At 40.3% G+C, this 15,341-nt stretch overlaps 1 protein-coding gene across 2 annotated transcripts in view; it reads left to right on the forward strand.

The window, feature by feature from the left end:
* CD96 (CD96 molecule) overlaps positions 1–15,341 on the forward strand; it is a 91,918-nt gene that overhangs the window by 43,809 nt on the left and 32,768 nt on the right. For both annotated transcript variants that reach the window (XM_087439577.1, XM_087439576.1), the window contains one exon: positions 6,581–6,673. In XM_087439577.1, coding sequence (XP_087295703.1) covers positions 6,581–6,673 — 93 coding nt within the window. The remainder of the gene's footprint in view (positions 1–6,580; positions 6,674–15,341) is intronic.

Here is a 15,341-nt window from a genome sequence, read left to right on the forward strand (position 1 = left end):
TATTAAAAAAACAGAAGTTTGTGATGACAACTGTCAAATATGCATATGTAACAGTAAAGTAATACCTATAAAATTTAAACAGATTGGCAAGTCATTATTTAAACTCTGCAGGACCATTAACATCTTTTACCACCTTCTTATTTTCGGAGATGCTGTAGTCTATAGTATACTCATAAAAACCAGAGTATGAGGGAAAGAGTTCCTCTTTGTTCCAAGGCCACAATCTGCATCTCGGGTCCTGCTCAGCCATGTCACAAATACAAGTGCTTGGTTACTGGGAGCCTTGGGTGGAGAAGGGTATATGGCTCAGGGCTAATCCATCCCCACTACTCAGAAGCAGGTAGCATTCTCATATGGGGACAGTGGCATCATCTCTGTAATCCTGCATGTGTGTACATTTATATGAGGGAACACATCGTCCTGTGAAATTTGAGTTAACCATTCAGAAAGGGTCATGGGTTTACAGTGAAACGTCCATACTCAACTTTGCCTAATTCCCTCAGAAATAAGTGCACCTCCTTCCTAGAAGGCTGCACATGATGAGGACTGCCGTCTGGGAACACTGTGAAGGTAACTGCTTCTCACATAGATTTGCCAGTAGCTTTTGCGGAATCTAAAGACACAAGCTAAAGACTGAACAACCCCAAATTCCTCGGGAGAATCTTATTTTCATTGTAGACAGAATCACGTTTGAAAAATCAATATTTTCTGATGTGAAAATTGTGCTTGGTTTTTTTTATTATGACTTCATTTTTTTAGAGCAGTTTTAGGTTCACAGCAAAATTAAGAAGAAGGCACAGAGATTTCCCACATATCCTGCCCCCACATATGCATAACCTCTCCCATCATCAACATCCTTACCAGAAAGGTGCATTTGTTACCGTTGATGAACCTACACTGACACATGAACCCAAAGTCCATGGTTTACCTCAGGATTCACTCTTGGTATTGTACATTCTATGGATTTGGACAAATGCATAATGACATGTACCCATCATTATAGTATCCTACAAAGTATTTTCACTATCTTAAAAATCCTCTGTGGTCTTCCTATTCATCATGCTCTGCCCACCCTCCCTTATTGCCAGTTTAACCTCTGGGAACCATTGATCTTTTTACTGTCTCTAGAGTTTTGTTTTTTCCAGAATGTCATATAGTTGGAATCATACAGTATGTAGTCTTTTCAAATTGGCTTCTCTCACTTAGTAATATGCATTTCAGGTTCTTCTATGTCATCTCGTGACTTGACAGCTCATATCTTTTAAGCACTGAATAATATTCCATTGTCTGGATGTACCACAGTTTATTTATCCATTCACCTACTGAAGGATATCTTGGTTGCTTCCAAGTTTTGACAATTGTGAATAAAGTGGCTATAAACAGCCATGTGAAGGTTTTGTGTGGATATGAGTTTTCATCTCCTTCAAGTAAATATCCAGGAGCGTGAGGGCTAGATCATATGGTAAGAGTATGTTTACTTTTGATAGAAACCGCCAAACTGCCTTCAAAGTGTCTGTACCATTTTGCATTCCCACCAACAGTGAATGAGAGTGCCTGTTGCTCCACATCCTTACCAGCATTTTCTGTTGTCAGTGCTCTAGATTTTGGCCATTCTCATAAGCGTTTAGTGGTACCTCATTGTTGTTTTAATTTGTGTTTCTCTGATGACATATGATGTGGAGCATCTTTTCATACGCTTATTTGCCATCTGTATATCTTCTTTGGTGAGGTGTCTGTTAAAGTCTTTCAACCAGTTTTTAATCGAGTTGTTTGTTTTCTTATTGTTGAGTTTTAAGAGTTCCTTGTCTTATTTGGATATTAGTCCTTTATCAGAAGTTTCTTTTGCAAATATTTTCATCCCAGTCTGTGGCTTGTCTTCTCATTCTCTTGAACTGTGCTTGGTTTTAAGATCAGAAAATAATGAATATTTTTAGGGTAATTAGGAAGAGCACTGATTCTGATACCCAAAGCCCACTATAATTTGAATTTTATTGGACAGCTCTTGATCTAGTATAACTTTAGACTCTGAGCGGATGGTTAATTATAAATCATCAAATGAGTTCTTATCCTTTATTATCAAATATTAAAGGTAATTAATCTTGAAGAGTTCAGTTTCCCAAAGTTATAGCTTACATTCTGATCACATTCTGACATATATCTTTGTGAATGATTCAGAAGATGCAGTGGGGGCTCTGTAAAGCAATGTCATCACTGTATCATATTTCCCTATTTGTTAAAAGTTCTTAAACATTAACTTCCAAACATTCTTTCTGCCTGTGGTAGAAATGCTGGGTGCCTTATGAACTCTGGAGTATAATTCTGATGCCTTGTACAAGAGTCATTGCCCTATCAAGCTATTCTTGTTAACAGATATTGAGATGAAAATTCAGAAGAAAATCTGTCTCCTCTGAGTGTTAAAGTCGAGAAATTCTGAGACTATTACAGAGCAGAAAGTAGATATAGTGAGAAAAGAGGAGGAGTTTTTGCTCTGTTTTGTTCTCACAGAAGAGTAATAATGTTGGAAGGCAGCAAGTAACAGCCCTCTGAGTTGACTCCTTTCCCACCAGCTCCCAGACTCCCAGGAATTTCAGTGCTTAGCAATTCTCATTCTAGAAAACTCAGAAAGGAGAAGGGATCAGGGTGGGGTGATCAGTGGCCCATCAAGCAGCTATTTGAGTCCCAGTGCCTGCAGATTCCTGTGATTCAACAGTAAATTTTTTTAAAAGCCCTTTCTAAAAATATCCTGCCCTGCTAGCCTAACTAATCAGAATGTCTAAAATTGTAGCGCTGCAGAGTCAAATTTTGGACATATTCAAAACGTTGGGGGGTTTTGTTTGTTTGTTTGTTTTTGAGGTGGAGGGGATGTTTTGTTTTGTTTTAATTCAAAAGTTGAGTACAACTCCCCCCTAGGGTGTGTAATATCCTGGCTGCCAGCAGCCTTGATGGAGATTTGTTAAATGAATGTTCGACTGTAACTGTTGAGATCAAGACATTTGGGATAGGAAGAAAGAGTTAAGGGTTGATGAGTTGTGTGTGTGTGTGTGAGTGTTCATGTGTATTTTAGGATATGGAGACAGGATTAAAAAGGGATTTACCAATAGTGGGATGAGAGAAGCACTGAATCTTGAGGTGGGATATGCCAGTAAATACTTCTTATTTCATGATTTCCTTCACACCCATGACTGATCCTGGGGATCCTGGGAGTATCAATAAAGGACTCTGACATGCATACTAATCGCCCAAAGATCTTGTTAAAATGCAGATTCGATTCAGTAAGTTGTGATGGGGAGGGCAGGGCCTGAGATTGTTACCGCACAAAATTGGGGTTCTCTGCTCTATGCACATAAATAAGCCAATTAATTATGGTATCAGCCTTTGGGGGAGAAATCAGCTTTTCTTCTGCAAGATCCATTTGCAGGGAGACAGGGTATGTGTGCCCTCAGATCTGTCTCCCCGAATCAGGATTTGGGGTGAAATTTAAGAGGTTAGGGAGAACAGGCTGGCATGCAGAAATGCTAGTGGGACAGGTTTTGGTTGGTGGGCTTCAAGCATTTGTGGTAAGGTTTTAAACATTTATGACAGGGTTCTAAACATTTATGATGGGGTTCTAAACATTTTTGATGAGGTGGGGACGGAGTTTTAACACCAGATCTTCCTGAATGAGGGACCCCTCGCTTCTGATAAGACTCCAACTTTCAAGTTCCGATCGTGTCCCGGTCCTTGGGTTCTGTGGGAAGGAGGATCTTTGGTTCCAAGATTGTTTCAGGTCATGATTTCTTCTTTTGCACATGCCCTGGCTACGTGAGTTTGCAGATTTTCTGAAAGGCAATTCTTAATCAGTCTGTTGATAAGACATGGGGTCAGTTGAACTGGTCCTGGAGGGTTGACAGTTACAAGATTCTGCATTTTTAACAAGTCCCTAAGAGACGCCATGGACGACATTCTGAGAAGCAAGCCCTGGGGTTTGGTTAATTTCTAGGCAGACCAGCTAAGGGTTGATTCAAGCTCTGAGGAAACCCTAGAATTGACCCAGCTGCCCTTGTGGGACAGACACATGGCCACTGCTGCCCAGGAGGGGGCTCCTGGGAGACCTGCCAGGCCTGCTGCAGAGCAAACACACTCAGAAATGGATGAAGTTGCTTTAGGCCAGCAGCTCAACCCCTTACAGCATTATACTAAATGTAATGGGCTGAAACTGGTTGACACGTTCCTGCTAACTTCTGCCCTTGAGTTTTGGGAAATAATTTTTCCATGTTAAGTTTTAACCACTCCTTTTTACACCCGCTGAGTTTTGTTTAGACCAAGCAGAGTTTCTATTCACAGGCCAATCAGAAACGAGAAGGACTCTTCGTGGCCTCAGGTATCATGTTGACAGCTATGCGCCCTTTTCGTCACAGGGCAAAGAGTTCATCTCAAAATGCAAATCTTGCAGTAACAACTTTCCAATGTGAAGCTGTGTGTACCGAGAACCCCTAAGCTTACAAAGCTATTTGATATTGAAATATGGCAGAATAACATCCTAAAATAGAAATATTCAATAAATGAAAAATAAATGCTTCTATTATGGAAATCCAGGATTGAGCATAACCTATCAACATTTTCTGTTTCAGGAGTTGGCAAACTTTTTCTGTTTTTATCTGCCAGATAGTAAATATTCTATGGTTTGTGGACCTTGTGGTCTCTATCACAATTACTCAGCCTTACCATTGTATTACAAAAGCAGCCACAAACAATATATAAACAAACTGGCATGGCTGTGTTCCAACAAAATTTCGTTTACAAACATAGGCAATGGGTGGGATTTGACCCGTGGGCCATACTTTGTCAACTTCTGTTCTAATCAATCTACAGAGAAAAACACCTAAGCGGTATTTATTTTTCTAGGCCCACACTCCACCTTATTCAGGTTACTACTTTGTAAGATGATGCTTAGGATGCACCAGCAATCAGATATGTAAAGTTAGTCTTCTGTCTTCCACAGTAAAGAATGAATTTGTATGTATTCATTCATCCACTTTCATTTGCCAGGAACCAGATATACAGTGAGGAACAAAACAATTACTCCTCTTGAGAGGCATACCCAATGAGAAATAAGGCCTTTGCTAGAGTAAACATTGAGGGCTATGAACACATCACAAAGATCCCTAGACTTCTCCAAGTTTGAGGAGGTGCATACCTACCAGGAGGTTTAGGATGGGAAGGTGTCAGGAAATAGCATGCACAAAGACCAAGAAGTCATGGAGAGCATATTGTGTTTGGGAAATTGGGTTGAAATACCCCCTGTTGGACTGAGGGTGTGATTTGACAGGTATGTATAGGATGACAGGCTGCATCAGGAAATGAAGTCGGGTGTATAAGAGGGGGCCAAATCATGACTGGATTTGTATGTCATGCTGAAGAGTTCAAACTTGTTTGGGATGGCATGAGGGGAAGAAGATGGTCATTCTGCCGACCTATTCATATACTTTATGTATAACTACCTGCCACCTCCTCAGACACTAATAGCAAGGAACCATTTATATAAGTCAGAGCCAGCTGTGAGCGCCACCTACAGCCAACAGCAATAACAACACTACTACCAATGAGACTACAACATAGATGCCTTTAGACTACAAAAACAAATTCCTTCCAATGTGCTATGTGCTGTCAAGTGACATAACTTAAATAATATGTGCTTTTCTCTTAAAGTAAATTACAGAATAAAACCAATAGCAAAATTTGTAACTAAATATCCAAATAATTGACGCAGCTCATCAAACATGTGACACTATATCCAATGTCATTATATCCAGAAAATCACAAAATCCTCCAGCCTCAAAATCATTTAACTATACTTAACCCACATGTTCCTCAAGTCAATAGGTCCTTCTGGAATTTGTAAGTTGTTTTATACTGCTAATAGGACTATTTTACAGTACAATAGTGGAGGCTTTAAGGAATTGACATGAATGTATAGTATGATAAGTAAAACAATGTATTCTAGACTCTCCTTCATTCCCACCCTCACCCCCACACACACAGAGAAAAGTTGTAGCCAAATAAATGTATGACAAAAATAGACATTTTAGACTAATAACAATACCGTCAATCTTAGGTTCATTGATGTTACATCCGATTGGATAGTTGTATCATTATTTCTACTCTTGCAGATAAAAAAAGATTTGTGGGTTTACAGATTTGTAAACTGTGTGGTTACTTTTCAAATACTACAAAATGTTAGCTACTATACTTGTTTTACCAGGTTTGATTAAATGTCACTTTCTCCAGGAAGCTCTCCCTGATTTCCCAATGTTGGTTGGTGCCCCTCCTTTGCATTTCCGTGGCCCCCTGCACTTACACTATCACAGCACTTCAATGCAGTGCCTAGCTACCTGTCTGTTTTCCAGGCTATTTGCTCCTTAATGACAGCCCCATGTCTTCGTCATTTACCATTATATCCCATTGCCTTGCCCATAAAAGGCCCTCAATATTGATTTATTAGATGAATAAATAAAATTTTCGGGGAGGAGAAACTAAGACAATACTTTATTTTTCTGTTACAATACTTTGCTTATTATAAATGTCTGTTTCACCCTTTCAGGCTCAGTGACCCCTCCGACAGATCCTCCACTCCATCTTACAAAATCTACCCTTGGCGCCCAACCTTCTCCAGCCAACAGTGCATCTCCTACAAGTAAGAATGTTTGCACGCTGTTTTACTTTCCATGAGCTATTAATCCTTTAACCAAGTAAATTGATTTAAAAAAATTTCAGAAAATATTGTATGATTCATGCCCTTTTCTACTCCATGACATTTTAGATAAACATATTAAGTACTATTCTCATGGATTCCAAGAGTTAACCAGCTTCCAAAGTCCTTCGCTTGAAGCCCTGGCAAAATCAGGGTCAATAAACATTCAGTGAGAAATTTAAATTCTGTATTTATTATTAAATAGGTTAATAAATTGATAGTCCCTCTCCACAGCCGTGTTCTCAATGGGGTGTTTAAGAAATTGATTGTAAATGGGGATCCTGTGGACCAGAGGTAGGTAGACAGTTTTAAATTTGTTCTGGTTCAAATTAATTTTGACAAAGTTGACTGGTGGGGAGCACGAATTCAGCCTCCAAGTGGCATTGTTAGTAATGGAGGTCAGGCTGGGTGAGTGTTCCTATGGCGAAGGGATAGCAGTGACTTTCAGAAGTTGGTATTGATGCAAACAAATCACAAATTCCCAGGTCCATGGCCATTGTGTTTAACAAAGAACCATGGCGACTTTCTCAAATTCAAAAAATGTATATTCTAGATAGAGTAGAAGGACAGTTTTCATTTTTTATTTAATTAAAACTGTCAATTTCAGCTCAGAATGAGAACTGAAAATGGAGTAACACAAAAGCAGTCAGCAGGAATTCACGATTCCTTTAGCCTCCAGCCTTTAGCATATAGCCTGCAGTCACTGTCACAGGTTGATACCTCTCAGAAAATGAAGCGTGTGGCAGAGTGAGGAATGCCTGCAAATCCCCCAGAAGTAGTTTTACATCCATCTGATTTTTCCTAGTTCTTAAGGTTTTGTACTTTTGTATTTTTTTAAGCTTGTTTTTTTCCTACTTCTAATTCATTATTCAGCAATAAACCACAGTAGATTATGATATTCTTTATTCAACAAATATTAACATTCAAAAATAATATCTTCAATTTCTATAGTACTCTATTAGTTGTCTACTACTACATAACAAATTACCCCAAAACTTGGCAATTTATTGAACATATATTGTCTCACATGGCTTCTAGCTGTGAGAAATCCAGGAGCAGCTTAGCTGGCTGGTGTGGCTCAGGTTCTTTCATGAGGTTGTAGTCAAGCTGTTGACTGGGGCTTCAGTCATCTGAAGGCTTGACTGGGGCTGAGGGTTCTGCTTCCAACCTGCAGCGTGTTGGCAGGAGGCCTCAGTTCCTCACACATTAGCCCCACCGTAGGGCTGCTCACAATATTGCAGCTGCTTCCCCCAGACCAAGTAATTCAAGACAAAAGCCACATTACCTTTTTATGACCTTGTCTCCAAAATTGCACACCACTACTTTTGCTTTATTCTCTCTGTCAGAAGCGAGTCACTAAGCCCAGCTCATACTCAAGAGGAGGAGAATTAGGCTCCACTTCCTGAAGGGAAGAGTATCAAAGAATTTGTGAACAAATTAAAACTACCATATCTTGTCACTTAGAAAATATTTGCACCTAAAATTCAACGTGGTTTAATCTTCATTATTATGAGAGCTAAACAGAGCAAGTGTTATCATTCCCATTTTCTAAATGGGGACACTGAGATGCTGAGAGCTTAAATGATCACACAGCTACTAAGTGGCAAACTTAGTACTCACACAAATGTCTTCTGACCCTAAATCTAGCCCTTACCACATTAGATACCGTGCTTTCTCCAAATGATCTAAACACTTCATGAGGACAGAGAGCATATTTGTTTTGCCTCCTAGCACATGTCCAGCACAGAGTAGACAAGCAAAAAAATATTAGTTGAATAAGTGAATGAATAAAAGATTTAATGAGAATAATGTTCCTTCACTATGTAGATGTCATTTAATAGATTCTATGCTGTTAAAGAAAAAAGATGGTAATTTGTCTTGCCTTCAAAAAGGTTGCAGTGTACTTGGAGAGAGATGACATGCACTCATGAAAATGATAATTCAAAATCATAGGGTGAAAGGTGCTGTATCTTATAGAATTAAAATGCTCAGGGAGAAGGACAGACCAGTAAGTCTTAGGCTTAAGAGTTAGGAAAGGTCCCTGTGGGTTCGTGGAGTCAGATGTGACCTAAAAGAGATGAAATAAGCTGATCCTTGAAGTGTGTGTTGTCTTTATTTGATTCAGGTGAGAGCTTGAAAAACATTCTAAACAAAGAGGACAAAGTGAGCAGTTGTGCATTGACAAAGATGTTCATGGGAATTTGAGAAGATATTAGTAGCTAAGCTTGGGTCAGAGGGGTGGGATTGGGTAGCAGAGAAGCGGCGACGAAAGTTGGGAAATGCAGAGTAAAGAGAGCCTTAAGTTCTAGCCTAAGGATTCTAAATGTTATCCCTTAGGAAATGGGGCAGGGACCACATTAAACATGTTTTTTAGAAAGGAAGTGACATAATTCATTTACCAAATATTTAGTGAGTATTTATTATGTACCAGATGCTCTTCTAGGTGCTGGGAATATAACAGTGAAGAAAAAAGAAAAAGATCACACCATCATGACATATACACTCTGCCAATTGATCTGTATTTCTACTAGCAGAGTTGTCTGTGGGGTTAGTTGATCTACATTAAGTGCTTCCCTCAGACCAAACGCCACTCTTATTTCTGTGAAGAAATTCAAGGAGAAGGAAAGGACAGTTGTCACCCTTAAGGAGCCTACAATCTAATATAGCTCTAGTATTAGAGAGGAAAAGAGAGCATAGTCCAATAAATGTATTTGTTAAAAAGCAGAAAAAATGCTACCTGATCTATTATCTCACTAAGGTGATATAGTTGGGACATTTCTGGAGAATCAAAAGATCCCCTTACAATGAATTCTGACCACATTGGACCTCAGGACTGTTTTAGATTGGCTATTCTCACCAGGGTGAATCTGCCCCCTTCCCTCTTAGGGACATTTGGCAGTGCCTGGGGACATTTTTGGTTCCTACATGGGAGGAGGGGTGTGCCACTAGCATCTAGTATGTAGAGGCCAAGGATGCTGCTCAACATTACACAAAACAGGACAGGATGGCCTCCGCCACAAAGAATTATCTAGTCTAAAATGTCAACAGTGCCAAGGTTGAGAAACCCAGTTTTTGATCAAGGTGCAGGTATACTAAGAGTAGCTATTTCTCACTTTACAAAATCTGGACCTCTGTCAAGATAGTAACAGTAGGTTATATATGGAACAATTTTCAGTCTGATTTTTAGAGATCAAAAAACATGTCTAATCAATGGCTGATTATATCTTAAAAAAAGAACTTATCTTCTTAGAATAATCACTGGATTACTACTGAAAAATCCATATTTTGTCTTGGCATTCTGGAGAGTAATTGTGAAATCACATGATGACTGGCTCCCTCAGAATCTGGTAAGATTCACCCTTGTGTTCTTTTAAGAAAGAAAACTAGATGGGACATGTATGAAAACCAACTTCTAGAAAAAGTCTATGGTTTCCTTCCAAACTCTAAGATGTAATGAACTATGTAATTCAGTCATAATTATTAACCTACATATCTTGCTGCAAACATCCAATTCACATTCTTTTTTTCCTCAGCGAAAGGATATTTTTTAAACAAATGTAGAAGATAATGAAAACAGTACTCTTTGAGTAGAGGAGTAGACTCATACTCATATGAGTAGACTCATAACAAACTGCAGGAGTTACCCAGGGAAGCCCAACTCAATTCAACCTGAACTAATTGCTGTTTGCTGAGTCCCAGCTGCATTTGCAGACTGTCCTAGGAAAAGACATGAGGCTGACAAGCTAAGTGACAAGATGAGACAAGCCCACGTGGAACAATCAGAGACAACTGACGAATCTAGGGTGGGGCAATACTGGCATAATTCAGGGGCTTCCACTGCCCTGAGGAGCAGGAACGCCCTGTGCCTTCTAACTCACTGGCTAGGAATTGGCTACAGGTTATGTAGCCTGAAAGAGCAGGCCTCAGAAATGCCAGCCTCGATTGTGGCAATCATCCAAAACATTCATTTATTCAACAAATAAACATCGAGTGCCTACCATGTGCCAGGAATGTTTGAGGTGCTGGGATACAGTGATGAACAAGATAGGCAGGGCCCCAGTCGCACAGAGCCTACGATCTAGCAGGACCCAAATGCCTCCCATTTCACTGTCCACGGACCCTTTGGCTCTGCCTCCTGTTTTTATGTCTGTGCATGACCCTTGGACTTGATGACATTGATTTTGATATTTGGCCCTCTCTAAAAACTGAGCTGGTCCTGACAGTCTGGATCTTTCTACTCCTGGACACTTGGAGTAAAATACCAGGCCCAGTCTGACTCTAACCATTGGCCAGTTCCCCAGGTGAGCACACCTGATCCTTGGCGAGTGGGGGATCAGACACTGAAGGGTACAGACTGAAGGGAGCAGCTGCCCTGGGGATGCAACGAAACTACTGACTTATGAGGAAGCACATCAGAAACGAGTGAGGGATCAACCTGGAAGACATGGCATTGGATGAGATTATAAAATACACATCACATGAGCAAGCAGATCAGAAGATGAGTTGTAGGCCTGGATATTAGGTTCTAAAGTTAAGAGGGGAATCCCAGAGAAAGTCTGCAAGGCAGTGAGAAGACTTGTGATTTGTTTGTGACAGCAACTTCTGACACCTTTGCTGGTCATGCCATGCCTGTCTTCAAGTGTCAGAACAGCTCCTTTGCTGTCTGATAGCTTCTTCCTTTATCATACATATCCAGGCACCAAAAAGTAAAAGAAGTGAGTGAGTGCTGGGGGATGGGGAGGTGGAATCACGGAAGAATATAGGCCATCAGCTACACTTAAACACATTTGAGTCAGCCTCAAGATCCCCCACGTCAGGGTGCTCTCCCTTGAATCCTAGGACCTTCTGGTCATTGCCTCTTCCTCACCACCTTTCACCTGGGGCACACATGCAGGTTGTCAAAGAGTGTCTCATTTTTTTCCACACCTGTCACCCATAAGTCAAAGGTAGCCTTCTTGGTGACTGGTTTACATTGGGTATTTGTTTATTCAGTTTTCCCCCTTTGAGGCGAGGTATCTCTGGGGAAAAGCTTTTGGATGACTTATTTTTTCAGTTCATTTCATACTTATTGAGTGTCTACAAATGCTTCACATGGTGTGTAATGAGCTCGGTCCTGCTTACTGTCATCTTCCCCCAAGGGAGTCCTGAAAACCCTTTCTAGACCAGTCATCCAGCAACGCACACTGCCTTTAGCCATTCAGGAAGCACATGCTCCCCAAACAATCTGCCTCCCATGGGAAACAGAGTCTGCGGCAGAGATTAGGACCTCACACCACAAGTCTCCTTTACGCTGGCCCGAAGATCAATATCTACCTTATCCAGACATCGGGGTTGATGAGGCTGACTCAGATGTCTTTAGATGCAGTTCATGGCCTATATTCTTATAAGTGCAGTTCGCTACTTAGAGTTGCTATGGTTTTAAAGGCTTTTTGTTCTGTAGGTGAATTGATGGGGTACAATTACATGTTTGTTGAGGAGACAATTACATATAGCTATGCCGATAGATGCTGTGTCAATAGACTGCAAGGTCAAGTGAAAATATCACTATTTGAGAAAATAAGTTAAATTTTCAGGTTCAATTTTACATAGGAATAAGGCAAATTCTTGCATAATTGAGCTTGATTAACCAGATCACTCAGACAGCACCAGCTTGAACTTACAAATAACTTTTACCTTTGTATTTGGTTGAGTAAATAAGCTGGACTGGGTAGGTTAGCAAAAAATAATTTTCTTTTTCCCATCATTCTCTGTCCAAATGAGCTCTATTGAATAATTTCTTTCTGGCCTCTGAAAGGAATTTGAGGCAGATTCCTTGGCTTTTTCACATAATAAATGTTGTCTGGCCCCTTTTGGCCACGAGAACAGACTTGTGTCAATAATTAAAAAGGCTTGTCAGATGTAATGTCAAAACTTGCAAAAGTTAATTCAATCCAGAACTTCTCCCCCTCCTCCCTCCCTGAGCATGGGTCCACTTCAGTTGCAGAAGCCTGGGATGTGTGGTTGTATGTTTTATGTTTGTGGGGGGTGGAGGAGAGATGTGGAAGACGTCCTTGTGATTTCCTGGCCCCATCTTCTCCTCCACTCCTAGTTGTTGGCTTGGATCTCTCTTAGGGGGTCACAGATGGGAAAAGAGGGTAGGTGAGGAAAGACCTTCCTTGTCAGGCTGGCAGTAATCTGATTTAGGTGCCCTTTGTATGGGGAGAATAAAAATTGCCATCTTGACTTCATGGGGCACTTTGGCAGATTTCCCAGCTTGTGGCTGCTGGCCCCCTGGTGCAGGCCACACCTCTCCTCCCTTCTGCTTACTCCAACTGCAGTCTGTGAGCTTCTAGAGGTCTGTCCCACTTGGAGTCTGCTTTCTTCCTCTAGGTGTTCTTTCTGGGTGAGATATCTTTTCATGGCATCATGTTTTGTCTGGGAAAACATGCACCTTGGCCTTCTGTTTGGGAGAAGTGCTCCTCTTCCCCAGGATCTCCCTCCTCTATGCTCATTCAGCAGTGTTAACCAAGCACAGGATCCCAAAGTAGCCTCTTCAGCCTGAGTCAGACACTGGTCCCCTTTGTCCCAAACTCCAGACAAAGCCCTGAATGATTCTCTTAAAACTACACCTCACTTGGGCTAAGGTAAAAGGGCAGAATCTTCTTTCTCTCTCCCATGAGAAGGAGCCTGACACCCAGACCCCTGACAGTTCTCTCCAAAGAAACCCTCACCCGAGATGCTTCCACCCCCTTACAGAGCCTCGGTGTTGATGATGGACCAGAGCCGACAGAACCCACTCCACTCTGCCATCACATGTTCTTCATAGGTGGTCTAGAACTCTGCCTTAGAAGTGAAGATGACTTTCCCTGTAATATCTTTTTAGCCTTTGAGAACTCATCTGAAATGGAGGTAAAAGAGGTTCCATTTGAAAATTCTGTTCTGCATTATCCATTAAATGCAGCTTTTAAAAGAAATTCAGTGACACGAACAATGATCTATCCAAAAAGGAAATCAAGAAAAAAATTCCATTTACAGTAGCATCAAAAGGAATAAAATATTTAGGAATAAATTTAACCAAGGAGGTAAAAGATCTGTACACCAAAAACTATAAAATGTTGATGTGAGAAATTGAAGAAGATACAAATCAATGGAAAGATATCCCATGTTTATGGACTGCAAGAATTAATATTGTTAAAATGTCCATACTACCCAAAGCAATATACAGATTCAATGCAGTCTCTATCAAAATTATAATGGTATTTTTCACAAAAATAGAAAATACAATCCTAAATTTCATATGGAACCACAAGAGATACCAAATAGCCAAAGCAATCTTGGGAAAAAACAGAGTTGGAGACATCACACTTCCTGATTTCAAATTATATTACAAAGCTATAGTAATCAAAACAGTATGGTATTGGCATAAAAATAGACACATAGACCAATGGAACAGAATAGCATGCCCGGAAATAAACCCAAGCATATACAATCAACTCAATTTGAACAGGGGCGCCAAGAATACACAATGAGGAAGAATAATCTCTTCAATAAATGGTGCTGGGAAACTGGATATCCACATGCAAAAGAATGAAATTGGACCCTTATCTTACACCATACACAAAAATCACCTCAAAATAAATTAAAAATTTAAACATAAGACCTGAAATCATAAAACTCTTCGAAGAAAACATAGAGGAAAAAGCTCCTTGGCATTGGCCTTGGCAATGCTTTTTTGGATATTACACCAAAAGCTCAGGAAATAAAAGCAAAAATAAGCAAGTGTACTACATCAAACTAAAAAACTTCTGTACAGCAAAGGAAACAATCAACAAAATGAAAAGGTAACCTACAGATTGGGAGAAAATGTTTGCAAACCATCTATCTGTTAAGGGTTAAAATTCTAAATATATAAGAAACTCATTCAACTCAATAGCAAAACAATGAACAATCTGATTAAAAAATGGGCAAAGGGCCTAATAGACATTTTCCCAAAGTTAGTCTGAAAGGCCACATGATATATCCAATTTATTATATCCCCACTACTCACTTTGCTTCACCCAAATTAGCTTCCTTGCTGTTCCTCCAACATTCCAGGGTTTCCTCCACTTCAGGTCCTTTTCAAATTATCCTACCTAGAAAATTGTTCCCCCAGAATTCCACATGGCTCACACCCTCATCTTCTCCCAATCTTTGTTCAAATATCACCTTCTCAATGAGGCTTTCCATGACCACCTCATTTAAAACTGCAGCCCCCTTTATCTCACTTCCCGTCTCCTTTCCCCACTTTCTTTTTCTCCATAGCATCTTTTAACATCCTGTGTAACTTCCTTGTCTGGCTTCACCCCACAAGAAAGTAAATCCTTGAGGGCAGGGATTTTTGTCTGCTTTGTCTGCTGATGTGTCTTCATCATCTAGAACAGTGATAACACGTGGCTAACAGTGAGTATTGATAACTCAATACATACTTTTTGGGTGAAGGATATTTTAAAAAGTACAAAGGAGGAAGAGATTAACAAAGGAAGAGTTAAGAAAAAGGCACCCGGTCAGGGCTTGAAGGCTGGGTTCTTATGACAGGAAGCTGAGAGATGATGATGAGCTATAAAAGGCCTTCTCTTCTGGGTGGTGGTGTGCT

The sequence above is a fragment of the Ceratotherium simum genome, chromosome 15 (genome assembly GCF_057802395.1).
Source record: "Ceratotherium simum simum isolate JZ-2026a chromosome 15, ASM5780239v1, whole genome shotgun sequence".
Lineage (NCBI taxonomy): Eukaryota > Metazoa > Chordata > Mammalia > Perissodactyla > Rhinocerotidae > Ceratotherium > Ceratotherium simum.